At 49.7% G+C, this 13,588-nt stretch overlaps 4 protein-coding genes across 4 annotated transcripts; 2 read left to right on the top strand and 2 right to left on the bottom strand.

The window, feature by feature from the left end:
* Positions 1–38: 38 nt before the first annotated feature.
* On the top strand, positions 39–943 carry CNI03310 (hypothetical protein). Its single transcript, XM_572629.2, has 2 exons — positions 39–447; positions 520–943. Exons 1-2 carry the CDS (start codon positions 155–157, stop codon positions 779–781), a joined length of 555 nt encoding a protein of 184 aa, XP_572629.1. The 5' UTR covers positions 39–154; the 3' UTR covers positions 782–943.
* CNI03300 (phosphoribosylformylglycinamidine synthase, putative) lies at positions 898–5,641 on the bottom strand. Its single transcript, XM_024657860.1, has 5 exons — positions 5,495–5,641; positions 1,357–5,443; positions 1,219–1,292; positions 1,089–1,163; positions 898–1,040 (listed from the first exon to the last, which is right to left on the bottom strand). Exon 2 carries the CDS (start codon positions 5,440–5,442, stop codon positions 1,375–1,377), a length of 4,068 nt encoding a protein of 1,355 aa, XP_024513532.1. The 5' UTR covers position 5,443; positions 5,495–5,641; the 3' UTR covers positions 898–1,040; positions 1,089–1,163; positions 1,219–1,292; positions 1,357–1,374.
* A 157-nt stretch (positions 5,642–5,798) lies between these two features.
* On the top strand, positions 5,799–9,671 carry CNI03290 (cytoplasm protein, putative). The gene is made up of 11 exons (XM_572630.2): positions 5,799–6,044; positions 6,097–6,236; positions 6,284–6,458; positions 6,514–6,743; positions 6,790–7,402; positions 7,451–7,525; positions 7,580–7,881; positions 7,939–8,011; positions 8,072–8,621; positions 8,688–9,148; positions 9,199–9,671. Exons 1-11 carry the CDS (start codon positions 5,910–5,912, stop codon positions 9,238–9,240), a joined length of 2,796 nt encoding a protein of 931 aa, XP_572630.1. The 5' UTR covers positions 5,799–5,909; the 3' UTR covers positions 9,241–9,671.
* Positions 9,672–9,903: 232 nt separating this feature from the next.
* CNI03280 (topoisomerase I) lies at positions 9,904–13,524 on the bottom strand. The gene is made up of 10 exons (XM_572925.2): positions 13,121–13,524; positions 12,799–12,885; positions 12,332–12,732; positions 12,134–12,282; positions 11,827–12,082; positions 11,630–11,774; positions 11,340–11,570; positions 10,949–11,287; positions 10,331–10,895; positions 9,904–10,279 (listed from the first exon to the last, which is right to left on the bottom strand). Exons 1-10 carry the CDS (start codon positions 13,472–13,474, stop codon positions 10,026–10,028), a joined length of 2,781 nt encoding a protein of 926 aa, XP_572925.2. The 5' UTR covers positions 13,475–13,524; the 3' UTR covers positions 9,904–10,025.
* Between the last annotated feature and the right edge of the window lie 64 nt (positions 13,525–13,588).

The raw sequence follows: 13,588 nt of genomic DNA, 5'->3' as shown, positions 1-13,588 counted from the left end.
TAATAGGGATGCTGGAACTTTCTAATCGATATGCGACGCGTTGAGATCGCGAACTTGCAGCAACCTTGGACACCGCTTTCACACTGAAGGACGCGAAGTCGGAGAAATCTCACTGCTTTGCTTTACTTCTTTTATCAGCCAACCTGCCTGCACCATGTCTAGCAACTCATATCAGCCCATTCCCTCACAATCACCTCCTGTCTCTAGGTCGAATTCCCCCTCTACATCGCAAACCACCTTTCCCCCTCGTCCTAATCATCCTTTTGGCGACGAGGATGAAGAGTACCAAGAGCGTCTGCGCGGATACCAAGCTGAATTTAACCGACCACCTCCTGCTTGGTGGAAGCGTATGTTTTTGATCCTTGCAATTATCGCGATGGGTTGGCTTTCTATCTATCTCGGTAAACGAGGAATGAGCAAGAAGCCACAGGTGATCTATGCCAGTCGGTAAGTTGGGTTCATAGCGTTTAACGCACTATCAAGGACAAGAAAACTGACGAGCCTGCCTTGAAATCTTAGATATTCCGAAGAGTTTAAATACCGCCCTGCTGCATCGCCCGTTATTACCGAAACACTTTCTGATGGGCGTATTCGAATTCGCGGAGCATCAGTTGGTGGAGTGGGTGTGCGCGAGGAGGATATTCCTTTGACACCGGCAATGAAGGCTAAAAGAGACCAGGAGAGGAGAGAAGAGGCTCGAGAAAAGGCGAGAGAGAAGATGGGTTTGAAGACTAAGAGCAAAAAGAGGGGTAAAAAGGGCGCAAAAAAGGCAACGGCATAAGCGGAGAGTGTAGACGAGTGAATTGCATTTATCATATCCACGATATGATAGGAGATGGACATTTACGAAGCATATAGTAGATGACATAAACAGCAGGATATGATCTGAGTGATTTCGATCATAAATATTCCCAATGCATAGTTCAAACCAAACGAAACCAAAACTGAGACAATCTTTTTCTTTGTGTGAGTGACAAATCTAACATGGATTTTTCCTGGTCGGTCCTCTTAACCTCGCAACTGTCTTTGACTAAAACAACCTAAAAGCCAGTGTTAGCAAGAGCTAAATGAACTTTACATATACATACTTGAAGTGATCTTTTTCGTTTTTTTAGTTCTGAATTCTTGCAGACAACCATTTTCTTCAAGAACACAATCGGAGACTGGCAATTGATCAGCGATCAGATCGATGTGATTGTTGTACCAACGAAGACTCACCTTAGACGTGAAAACACCATCTAGTCCCAAAATTTCACAACCCAGCCTTGCTTATCTCAAACCAAACTTATTATCTGATGAAAAAGCTGAAATCAGTATGTCTCACAGATGAAATGGATAAAGACAAGATCGACTCACTATTGCGCGCTCAATCTTCTATTGCTTTCCCTCAGTCGCAAACTTGTAGGCGTTCTGGAACAGTCTGAACCAAGGACCCTTGCCCTCCCAAGTTTTGCCCATCTCTTCAGGGAACCAAGAGAAGCTTTCCCTGGTGACCACTCGTTCGGGGTGGGGCATGACAGCCAACACCCTACCATTGAGTGTGCTGACAGCAGCGATACCTTCGGGACCACCGTTGGGGTTCTTGGGATAGGTAGTGGCAATAGTGCCGTTACCGTCAACATATCGGAGAGGAATGAGGTTGTTTTCGTTGAGCCCGGCGAGGGAACCAGTGACGAAGGATGGACGGCCTTCACCGTGAGCGACAGCTATAGGAACGATGGCGTCGGCCATGTCGCTGAAGAAGATGTTAGATTTGGCAGCTTCGGGGGAGACCTTGACGTTGACGACACGGCCTTCGAATCGCTCGGAGCGGTTAGCCTTGAAGATGGGCCAATGCTCAGCACCTGGGATAATCTCCTTCAACTGAGCAAAGAATTGACAGCCGTTACATACACCCAAGGCGAAAGTGTCTTCCCTCTGGAAGAACTGTTCGAACTCCTTTCGGGCGGTAGGGTTGAGCAAGACAGACTTGGCCCAGCCGTTACCGGCTCCGAGAACGTCACCGTAGGAGAAACCACCACAAGCGGCGATACCGGCAAAGGAAGAGAGTGAGACCTTGGAAGAGATGATGTCAGACATGTGAACGTCGATAGCCTCGAAACCAGCGGCGTGGAAAGACCAAGCCATTTCAATGTGACCATTAACACCTTGCTCACGAAGAATAGCAACCTTGGGAGGGGAAGCAAGTCGGTTGGCGTCAGTGACGTCGGGAAGATACTTGAAGGGGACGTTGTAGATTAAACCCTGGTCCTCATCGTCAAGAATAGCGTCAAACTCTTCTTTGGCACCAGTAGGTTCATCACGCATGGCCTGAATCTTGTAAGAGGTCTCAGCCCAGAGCTGCTGCAACTGGCCTCGAGTACCAGTGTAGATTGCGTCGGACTTGTGGATGATGGAGACTGACTGGTTCTCTCGACCGAGGACCTTGCCGATGACGTGGATGTGCTGAGTGGGGAAACCAGCCTTGACAAAAGCGTCGCTAAAGGCGGAGAGTTCGTCGACCTTGACTTGCATGACGGCACCAAGCTCTTCGTTGAACAAGGCGGCAACGGCGTCGCCTGAAGAGCTGATAGCATCAACGGTCACCTCAATACCAGATCTGCCAGCAAAGGCCATCTCAACAAGAGTGGTGAGCAAACCACCGTCGGATCGGTCGTGGTAGGCAAGGACAGTTTCAGCCTTCTTCAAAGCCTGGACGGCGTGGAAGAATGCACGAATATCGGCAGCCTCCTCAACATCGGGAGCATCGGCACCCAATTGCTTGAACACCTGAGCAATAGCAGAACCACCAAGTCTCTGCTTACCCCTGGCGAGGTCAATGAACACAAGGACAGTCTCACCCTTGTCAGTCCTGAGAACAGGAGTCCAAGTCTTCTCAACGTTGTCAACGGGGGCGAAGGCAGTGACGATCAAAGACAAAGGTGCGGTGACCTGCTTCTGTTCGCCCTTCTCTCCGGGCCACTTCATAGACATGGACATAGAATCTTTACCGACGGGAATACCAACACCTAATTTAGGACAGAGGTCCATACCGATGGCCTGGACAGCCTCGTAGAGCTTGGAGCCTTCGCCAGAGTGGTTGGCGGCCGACATCCAGTTGGCGGAAAGCTTGATCTGGGAGATGTCGGCAACGGAGGAAGCGGCAAGGTTGGTAAGAGATTCGGCGATGGCCATACGGGCGGAAGCACCAGCGTTGAGAAGAGCGAGAGGAGTTCGTTCACCCATGGACATAGCCTCACCGACGACGACATCGAAACCATAAGAAGATCGGGTGACAGCGACATCGGCAACGGGAACTTGCCAAGGACCTACCATCTGATCTCGAGTCACCAAACCGGTAATAGTTCGGTCACCAATGGTGATCAGGAAAGACTTGGAACCGACAGAAGGCAAGCGGAGAACACGGTTAATAGACTCTGCCATGAGGGATGTTTTGGGAGCACCAGCGTAGGCGGGAAGGTAGGTAAAGAGGGAAGAGTCAAAAGCATCTCGCTTGGGGTGGATGGTCTGGGCCTCTCGATGCATCCTAGGAGGCTTGCCAAAGAGGATTGACATGGAAATGTCAATGACGTTATCACCCAAAAGTCGGTCGGTGACAACGAGACGCTCTTCCTCGGTGGCGGTACCGACAACGGAGAAGGGGCATCGCTCTCGCCTAGCAATCTCCTCGAAAGCGGCAAGGTTCTCGGTGGCGACGGCAAGAACGTATCGCTCTTGTGACTCGTTACACCAAATCTCCATGGGGGACATGGAGGGGTCGTCAACGAGGACATCTCGGATCTCAAAAACGGCACCCAAACCAGAATCGTGCACCAACTCGGGCAAAGCGTTGGAAAGACCACCAGCACCAACGTCGTGGATGGACTCGATAGGGTTACCGGCACCATCGCCTCGAGAGATACAGGCATCAATGACTTGCTGGCATCGTCGCTCCATCTCGGGGTTTTCTCGCTGAACTGAGGCAAAGTCGAGGTCGGCGGAAGAAGCACCGGAAGCCATGGAAGAGGCGGCACCACCACCGAGACCGATGAGCATACCAGGGCCACCGAGAACGATGACCTTGGACCCGGGAGTAATCTTGTCCTTGCGGGCAAACTGAGGCCGGACATTACCCAAACCGCCAGCGATCATAATAGGCTTGTGGTAACCCCTCCATTCCTCCTTGCCTTCAGCGTCCTTGACAGCCATGAGCCAAGTACGCCAATAACCACCAAGTGCGGGGCGACCAAACTCGTTGTTGAAGGAAGCGGCACCGAGAGGAGCTTCAATCATAATGTCAAGGGCGGAAGCAATGTGGGCGGGCCTGCCAATGTCAGACTCCCAAGGCTGAATGAAGTCGGGAATGAGCAAGTCCGAAGTGGTGTAACCGGCAAGACCGGCCTTGGGGTGTGAGCCCCGTCCAGTGGCACCTTCGTCACGGATCTCACCACCTGAACCGGTGGCGGCACCAGGGTAAGGAGATACGGCAGTGGGGTGGTTGTGGGTCTCGACCTTGATGAGGATAGGGTTCTTCTCAATTTGAGAAGTGTAGCATCCATCGCCCTTGCCTCCGACAGCGAATCGAGGAGCCTCGTAACCCTCCATGACAGCGGCGTTGTCTTCGTAGGCAGATAGAGTACCCTTGGAGTGGACAGCCTTTTCGGTGTTTCGAATCATACCAAACAAGCTGTTCTCCTGATCGTGACCGTCAATGGTCCATTTGGCGTTAAAGATCTTGTGTCGACAGTGCTCAGAATTGACTTGAGCGAACATGAAGAGCTCAGCGTCGGTGGGGTTACGACCGGCGGCCAGGAAAGACTCGACAAGGTAAGGGATTTCAGTCTCAGAGAGGGCGAGACCCAGTCGAGCATTGGCCTCACCGAGAACGGCATGCGGGTTTTCAGCACCGAGAATAGGCACGGAGATAAGAGCGGAAGGGTTAGGCGGTGTAGGAGGGAAGACGGCGGCAGAAGGTGGCAAAGCAGTGTGGATGAGCTGAGTCATACGATCATGGATAAAGTGCAAGTGGTGTCGCATTTCCAGAAGGCTAATACTCTCACTTGAAGTGAAGAGATAGAGCGCACCACGCTCAAGACGGGAGACGTGGCCAGCAAGACGACAGAGTTTGGCGATGTCGGTGGCCTTAGAAGACCAAGGGGAAATGGTGCCGACACGAGGGAGCACGTAAAGCGCAAACACGTCACCCTTCATGCCAGCATCAACAAATGCCTTCGTAGAGTTGAGCTGCTCGTTGTCGCCATAAGCGAGTAGGGCGTTGAGGATATCTCGCTCAGCAGACTGGGTATCGGCAAGGAGTGACTCGGCTTCGTCAGAAGTAGGGTTGACAAAGTGGAGATGCACCGCATCGACGGAAGTGATAGAGGGGATGACCGACTGGAAAAGCTTGAGGAGGGTAGCTCTTCGAGAAGAAGTGATCGCAGAAGATCCGGGGAGGACGAGCATGCTAAGAAGCGTTAACAATATCGGGCGGAGCAAGCCAAAGAAATTAACTTACCTGAGCAGTTTCTGACGGATTTTCCTGTTTGAAACGAGATGAGGAGATACAGATGTGCTGATTCTGCGTATGTGGACTGACGTGGTCCACTGAACTGTGGAATGTGTCGTGGTTGACCCGCCAAGAGTATTTGTGGCTCAAGACAGTCCAAATTCCGACTCGCAGAAAACGCAGTCTATAGACAACACGAAAATAAAATCGCAAATCGAAAGGTTACGTAACTGTGGCTATTGATTGCTGTCATCGACGAACGCGACCGAGTGCCTTCGAGCTCACATTGATATCGTTCGTGACGCGAAGGTCGAGCAGCCATATCAGCTCCGACGACGACAGCTTGGTGGATACAACAAGGACAGGGAGTCTGATTAAACAGATTAAACAGACTACACCAGCCAAAAGAGCGAATAAATCCACCATGAATTATCTCAAATCCATCACCACTTCGGTACTCCAGTCTACCGGTGTCACGTTCCCATTTTCAGTTGGCGAACGTATACCTGGGCTCGATAGCCATAGTTCTATTTGGGAGATCAGAGAGGGTGTTAAACGTGTAAGTGTATATCTTTGTGTCTGATTTGCGTTGGGGCTGACGATTCCGGCAGGACGATGGTACTCCCTTAACATTGTTCATCTATGATTCGACCCTTCCACTTTTTCAGCCCGGCAGCAAGGACCGTAAAGTGCTGTTCCAACTGGCAAAAAATGCTCTCAAAAAGCTCCGCACAATAAGACACCCTGACATGTAAGTGTGCAATGTCTCTGTGTGAAGCAGTAGCTGATGCTGCGTAGCATAAAATATATCGACTCTGTAGAAACGGAGACACATATTTACATTGCTACCGAACGCGTGCGCCCACTAGAAGGGGTTTTGAGGGACTGGGAGACTGGAGGTGCTCTTGCGTCAGGCTCTGGTAGGGCGAAAGGCAAAGAGAACTGGATCGGGTGGGGTGTAAGGAGCCTTTCAGTGAGTTCATACTGTTTTAGCCCCAAATCCGGCCTCTCGCTCACGCCATAGTTAGTCCGCCCTTGCTTTCCTCAATTCTCCTCCTCTATCCCAACATCATTCCTATCTTCTTCCAACCTCCATCTTCGTCACTCCCTCCCTCGAATGGCGCCTAGCGGGATTCGAGCTGCTGACAGGTAAAGATGATGCTGGTATATTATGGGGCCTAGGAGGTGTGGCCCCAGGTGATATTGGTGAAAGATGTGCACCTGAAGTCAGAAAGGATGGATGGAGTGCTCTAAGAGAGTCAGTGGATTCATTTCTATGCCGGTCAATGCTAATGGAACGATAGAACCGATCCTGCCCAACACGACACCTACCTTCTTGCCATCCTTCTCTTTACGTTTTATAACCCTCATTCTCCCTTACCGCCCCTTTCGTCACAGCCTACACCTTCTTCTTCCGGCGCACTTCCCAAAGTTCTCTTCCCGTTATGGAAGCGAATGCTTAATCCTAATCCTCGTACTCGGTTGACTACAATATCTTTCATCGACGAAGCCGAAAAGGCTGGTTTCTGGGCATCCAACCCGCTTGTCAGCCTCGTCAATGGTTTGGACAACTTCGAGCTGCAATCTGAGAGTGACAAACTTTCGTTATTGCGAATCATCAAAGAGGCCAACCAAGCTGGTACACTCCCAGGACCGTTTACCACTTATAAAATCCTTCCGTCCCTCCTTCACTCCTTATCCCTCCCAACCGCACCATCGTCGGCTATGCTTCCTCTTGTTCTTGAACTGGGCAAGCTCGTTCCTTCTTCCGATTATCCGAAGATGGTCCTCGATCCAGTGGTCAGATTGTATACCAGTCCTGATAGGGGTACGAGGATGGCTTTGTTGGAAGGTTTGAATGAGTACGTTGACAAGCTGGATAACAAGACAGTGACAGAGAAGATTTGGCCAAATCTTGTACGTCTCATAGGTGTGGGGAAGTGATTTTAGGTTGACCATATTCAGATCACTGGTTTCGCCGATACAGTCCCCGTCATCAGAGAAGCCACCGTCAGAGCGGTCTATCCGTTGGCCTCTAAGGTGATATTTTCCCTTCGACTGTGTTCAGAGTACCCGCTGACAGAATCCATACAGCTTTCTGACCGCATTCTCAATAACGACCTCCTCCGGGTCCTCGCCAAGATGCAAATGGACACCGAGCCCTCTATACGAACAAACACATGCATCCTTCTCGGCCGCCTCGCGCCCATATTGGGCCATAACACGAAGAAGAAGGTGCTTGTACCAGCCTTTGCGAGAAGTTTGAAGGATCCTTTTGTACATGCTAGAGTCGCGGGTTTGATGGCGCTAATGGCCAGCGTCGAGTGTTTTGATAGAGAAGATTTGGCGGGCAAGGTGGTTCCGAATATGAGTTTTACGTTGGTGGACAAGGAAAAGTGTGTTTACTGTGGTCGTAAAAGCTCTCAGAAGTTGTAAGCTGATTATCGGTCTAGATTGGTGAGAGATCAGGCATTCAAGGCTATGAACATGTTTGTCTCCAAGTTGACAGATATGGTTAAAGACATGGTAAGTTGCTCAGTATCGATTCCCATGTATAGGCATCTGTCCGCTAACAATATTCGTTAGCCGGAATCTGCCCTACCACCTGATCAAACCTCCTCGCAAGGTCCTGTCACCACTACTTCTGCTTCGATCTCAAGCAGCCAGGGAGGAGCCGTCAACAGTGCCGCTGGCGCTGCTGGGGCCCTTGCTGGGTGGGCCATCTCAAGCTTGGGCAAGCAGCTCAAGACAAGTGAAGCTCATTCCAGTATGAACAGCTCTGGCATGCCTGGGGGCTTTGGTGCTTCTGCCCCCACGATAAAGTTCAGTACCGATAGCTCCAATCCAGCTGCACCAGCTTCTTCACGAGTCAGCGAGGAGATCTTCAGACCGGCATCTGCGTCTTCGTCTCTGAAAAGCGCTTCTCCTCGATCTAGCGCTGTGAACACCTTTGGCCGAACTACCACCAGTTCCAGCTTGTCAGGGACTAATGGTCGAATGAAGTTGGGGGGCGCGAAGAAAGCGCCCGGGAAGAGTCTGGCGGATCAGCTTGCTGGCGAATGGGAAGAAGAGGATGGCGGCAACGCTTGGGGGACGGACGACTTGATTGATGTTAATGCTGATGACGATGATTGGTGTACGTATTTCTTGTTCGACACGTCATCCTTCTGACTGTACGCTAATCCTTGATTCCCTGGAATAGCTGCTTTCGAATCTGCCCCCGTTCCGGAGGTTGTAGTACCACCGCCGCAACCATACTATGTTTCAGCCCCCAAACCCAAACCTACTAGTACAAACATAACCACTTCTGCCGCTTTTCGCAGTAAACCTACCCTTTCTACTGCAATTTCCACAACATCTTCTATCCCTACCCACGCACCCGAACCTGTCAAGCTTGCTTCCTCTATTTCTACGCCTCTCATACCATCCAGCCCTGCTCTGTCGTCTCTTTCAAGTGCTAAATCTCCTGTGCTTATTTCTCAAGCTAATACGACTGACGCAGAGAGGGGGCAAATCGACTCAACCCCAGTTAGTGAAAGAAGTTCGCCCCAACTTTCCGTCAAGGCTGGTAATGGCACAGGGACGCCTCAGCCCAGCCTGGCGAATATGAGCAAAGAGGAGAAGGAAAAAGAAATGGCTAGAAGGAGAGAGGAGAGGAAGGCTGTGAGTCATTTTTAGCCTCTAATACGTAGCCCAACTAATATCATGCTCAGAGGATTGCAGCGATGAAAGAGCAAAAGAAGAGCAAGGTCTGAACCTAAGGTGGCACCTGTTTTTTTTGTCAGCCAACATAACGTATAGTTAATGTATGTAGTAGTCGCCTTGATGATCATCACAGGTATTACTATAAGAGCGAAAGCATTCATAGCGTTTCTGTCCGAAGGGTCCTTACTAAACGACGATACAAGAGTTATAGCTGCAGCCTGTGTCTAACGATCGCTCTCCCCTACAATAGGATACGGAAGGTAATGGTGATTGCAATGGAAACAAGGGAAACGTGACTCGTGAAAGGTCTCGGATGATCGATACTGCAAGCTACAAGCGACGGACAGTAGTGGCGGATCAGGAACACAAATCAATGAAATCTAAAATGCGGTCTGCATAATTATATTATCCAGTGAGATGGCAAGTTCGAAGGAAAGCTAAAGTTGAGAGAAGGAAAAGAAAAGGGAAGTTATAGAAACTCCTATTGTCGGAGAAATACAGGCGAAACAGTACCCTTAAATTATCAATCATTACCAGCTAATCCTCATGCTATATTGAGCGCGGTGACTAACAGGTAGAGAAGCATGAAAGATCGTTGAAAAGGTGCCCCTTTCGTTTATGAAAGTTGGATTTTTAATGAGCCTTCTTTCCCGTCACTTCTGTCGTTCAGACTTTGCCAGTGATCAACAGCGACTGTACCGCCCAACGTAAAACACAACATATGCATGCAGCAAACCGAGAAGACCATTGTTTTGTGTAAAAGCCTATATGAAAGTATGCGATACCACTCCCACTCCCACACCGGATCCCCGGATCCCCAGCACGTGCACCCCATCTAGAAAACCCAGTCCGGTCCAGCCTCCGCCTCAGCCCAAGGGAACTTTTCTCGCAGGGTTTTGGAGAACAGTTTTTCGAGAGGAACATCAAACTTCTTCGCCCACGCGACAGTTAGTCTTGGATCGATATAGTTAATCTTGGATGTGCCCAAAGCAACATCCTTGAGCTTGTCTCGATCTTGAAGCTGGACTTTGGCGGTAGCGATACGTTCGTCGATCCTGGCGACCTGAGCAAGAAGTTTCTCCTCCGTGGCTGTTCACTTTTATCAGCATTTTCAACAGCATGATCAAAGAAAATGCTTACCTCCTCTCTTGGCATCAATCTTTTTAGCCTTCCTCTCCTTCTTCAACTCCTTAAACTCTGCCTTGATCTCACTCAACCTCTCATCCAACTCTCCCTTCGTCTTCTTTTTCTTCCCATCCCCTTCAAGCTTGACATTATCCGTATCCCATTTCTTCTTTGCGTTCTCCAAAGCTTTTTCGAGTAATTCGGCTTCGTGGCGCTCCATAAATTCGTCATCCACATCAGACTCATCCTCCGCAAGCTCGGGATGCTTCTTCTTAATCTTGGGGTTAAGAGAAAAAAGTTGGAGACGAAGCTTGAGACGCTGATACTTGAGGGCACGAATCTTATCCTCGGCTTTGGCAAAACTGCCCTCAAAACCCTTGCTGACACTCTTTTGGTGATTACACAAGATGGCAACATCCCTATTGGCAGTGTTGTACGCCGCAATCTTCTCGGCTACAGTTCCGTTCTTAGGTGTGTTTTTGAGTTGTTCTTGGAAAGTCCATGAGGCGTTGTAGGTACGGAAAACCTTGGCGGTAAGACCAGGCATCATGCTGTTGAGGTGCTTGTTAAGAAGAGTGGTCTTAAACGATCGTCAGCTCTGCGCGGCATCCCATTGATTAACAATATACTTACGGTCAGTCGGTCAAAGATATCGTCACCCTTCTTCTTCGGATCAGCCTTAAACAGTTTTATGTTCTTGAACACTTGCGGATCGACCTCGACTTCCTGATGGAACCTCATCGAGTCCTTACCGAGGAAATCAAAGATGATAGTATTCGGTGGAGAGAGCGTCACGTGTTCGTATCGCAGAGAACAACAGCCGACAGTATCCGCTTCATCTTCACCCTTTTCATTACCCGCTCGCAGAGCCAGACGATCGATAAAGTACAGGGCGGTGGCACGTTGTCGGTCAGCCATGACTTTGGATTTGAGGTCGGCAGTGTAGTCTTTTCGAATTTTGTCGACATGTTTCTAAAATCAACATTAGTAGCCTGAAAAAAAGGAGCGAGAAATAATGACCCACGATAAGCTCACGGGCCTTTTCAAACTTGGCACGATCACTTTGACCTTTCCACGCACTACCAGCGCTCAAGAAGACGTATTTGGCGTTACCGTTGACATTCTCCTTCCAATGAGCGAGCCAAGTCACTGTGTTATCATGCTGGATACCCTTCCACTGACCGGGAATGTTGGGCACAGGGATAGGAGCTTCTTTGCCAATGTTGATAATGATATCTTCAGGTCGGAGACGGTTCTATGGACAGAAACGTCAGGAAACAGCGAAAGACCAGCGATAAAAACTATTGAACTCACCTTGACAGTACCCTTCTTGGGATGTTCACCACGACCCTTGAACAATCCAGGAGGTTCTGCACGGAAGTTGCCGACCTTTTCCTTCCTTCCATCAACATTCGCATAGAGATACGGTGCTTCAAGCTTGTCCTTCTCCGCTTTAATCCTGACCTTTTATCGTCAGTCTCATTCTGTCCAATCTAGAACGTCAGACTTACGCCTTTTTCTCTTCCTTAGTCAACGCCTTCTTCTTCTCCTTCTCCTTTTCAAAGTACTCAAACATCGGTCTAAAATCGCACTTTTCCAACTTCTTAACCTTGACGTCCTCCTTGGGTGGATATTTTTCGACGATAGCCTTAAAGTCTCGGAAAAAGTTTTCACGGAATTTGGCATCTTGAGCATAGTCGGTTTCAAGGAGGGCACCGAAGAAACCGGCGACTTCTTCAGACTCGGGAGGGAGGGTAAGTGAGACGCCTGCGTTTGGGTTTTAGTCATAGGATAAATCAGAGTAGGCAAAAGACTTACCATCGTACTTCATTTTCACGTTCTTGGGTAAAGGAACATAAGGAGGAGGGAAGAGAACAGCGTTGTGCTCAAGGACCGTCCACTTGGATGACCCATCACCCAAAGCATCCTGTTCCCACCACTTGTACCTTTCCTCCTCTTCTTCCTCTCTATGCATAACGTTAGAACATTCCGATGAAGCATAATGAATATACCCACTCTTTCTCCTTCTTTGTCTTCTTACCTTTCTCTTCCTTCACCGTCGCCGCCTTGGCCTTCCCTCTAGCGTTCTTCGCTAAAGGCTTCTCATCCTCTTCACTCTCACTAGGTTCCTTCTTCGCCGATTTCTTTGCTGGAGCACGCTTAACAGGAGCCTTCTTCTTTGCAAGAGGCCGGTCTTCCTCAGAGTCCTCAGTCTCGCTCTTCATCTTCTTTGCTGATACCCTCTTGGCAACCTTCGCAAGAGGCTTTTCTTCCTCCGAGCTTTCTTCTGATAATTCCTCCGCTTTTTTAGCCTGACGTTTGGATGCGGCCAGTCCGTTAGCCTTCTTGGCGAGAGGTTGATCGTCATCAGATTCAGAATCGGGGGTGGCAGGTTTGGATTGCTTGGAAACAGGCCTCTGGATGTCGAAACGGCGCGTCAGCAACATTCTGGTCGGAAATGCGTGGGTCGAAACGCGTCTCACCTTAGCAGGAGGTGAAACATCGCTTTCTTCATCACTGCTGGCGACGACCCTTTTCTTGTTGACACCATTGGCTCTGGGCTTTTTGCTCTACAATATTCGTCAGTACAATGTCCATAAGCATAGGACACATCATAGACAACCCCTTCTTCTGGGTAGCTGCTCGCCGCCGCCATAGCGCCATAGTTGAGTGATACACCAAAACGTTGACCGACATGGGATGATATCATCACAAGTCCGGTGGGTCTCGAATAACGTCTTTTACGCACATGACACATTGGTTTTCGACACCTGAAGCGTAAAAACCAGGTTACGACAAACTCACGAGAGGTTTCTCTTCCTCGTCACTGCTGTTTTCGACTCTCTTCCTCGCTCCATTCGCTTTGCTTTTCGCCAAAGGCTGCTCATCCTCGCTCATACTATCATTTTCATCCTTGACGGCAATTTGTGGGGCGTGGGACGCAACAGTGGTAGGGTTAGACTCGAGATTGGGAGCAACGACCGCCATGCCATTGTCGGCGGGCTGCACTGGCGGGAAGGACATAGCGAGCGAATGTACGCGTTTGAGGAGAGTAGAAGGGCGCTGGTTGGTCTGAAAAGTACAGGAATAACTGTGGGCTGGGACTGTGTACAAAGGGATTGAAAAAGAAGAAAGATAAAGAATTCTCTTCCTAAACATGAACTTTATAGGAAGGACTTAGAGTATGACACTTCGGGACTTGGGCCAGCTCCAGCAGCTCTCGCCCAGCTGTTGGGTTCGCCTATCGGATTTTCACTAAGTCCCATTTGATCC

This window comes from Cryptococcus neoformans (assembly GCF_000091045.1).
Source record: "Cryptococcus neoformans var. neoformans JEC21 chromosome 9 sequence".
Lineage (NCBI taxonomy): Eukaryota > Fungi > Basidiomycota > Tremellomycetes > Tremellales > Cryptococcaceae > Cryptococcus > Cryptococcus deneoformans.
Note: the sequence above shows the minus strand (reverse complement) of the source record. Positions and strands in the feature narration are given on the sequence as shown.

Coding starts and splice junctions, on each gene's coding strand:
- CNI03310 (XM_572629.2), top strand. CDS start 155: ATGTCTAGCAACTCATATCAGCCCATTCCCTCACAATCACCTCCTGTC. Junction 448..519: donor CAGGTGATCTATGCCAGTCG/GTAAGTTGGGTT, acceptor TTGAAATCTTAG/ATATTCCGAAGAGTTTAAAT.
- CNI03300 (XM_024657860.1), bottom strand. CDS start 5,442: ATGCTCGTCCTCCCCGGATCTTCTGCGATCACTTCTTCTCGAAGAGCT.
- CNI03290 (XM_572630.2), top strand. CDS start 5,910: ATGAATTATCTCAAATCCATCACCACTTCGGTACTCCAGTCTACCGGT. Junction 6,744..6,789: donor GGATGGAGTGCTCTAAGAGA/GTCAGTGGATTC, acceptor ATGGAACGATAG/AACCGATCCTGCCCAACACG. Junction 7,526..7,579: donor TCTATCCGTTGGCCTCTAAG/GTGATATTTTCC, acceptor GAATCCATACAG/CTTTCTGACCGCATTCTCAA.
- CNI03280 (XM_572925.2), bottom strand. CDS start 13,474: ATGTTTAGGAAGAGAATTCTTTATCTTTCTTCTTTTTCAATCCCTTTG. Junction 12,283..12,331: donor AAGACAAAGAAGGAGAAAGA/GTGGGTATATTC, acceptor CGTTATGCATAG/AGAGGAAGAAGAGGAGGAAA. Junction 11,775..11,826: donor ACTAAGGAAGAGAAAAAGGC/GTAAGTCTGACG, acceptor ATAAAAGGTCAG/GATTAAAGCGGAGAAGGACA.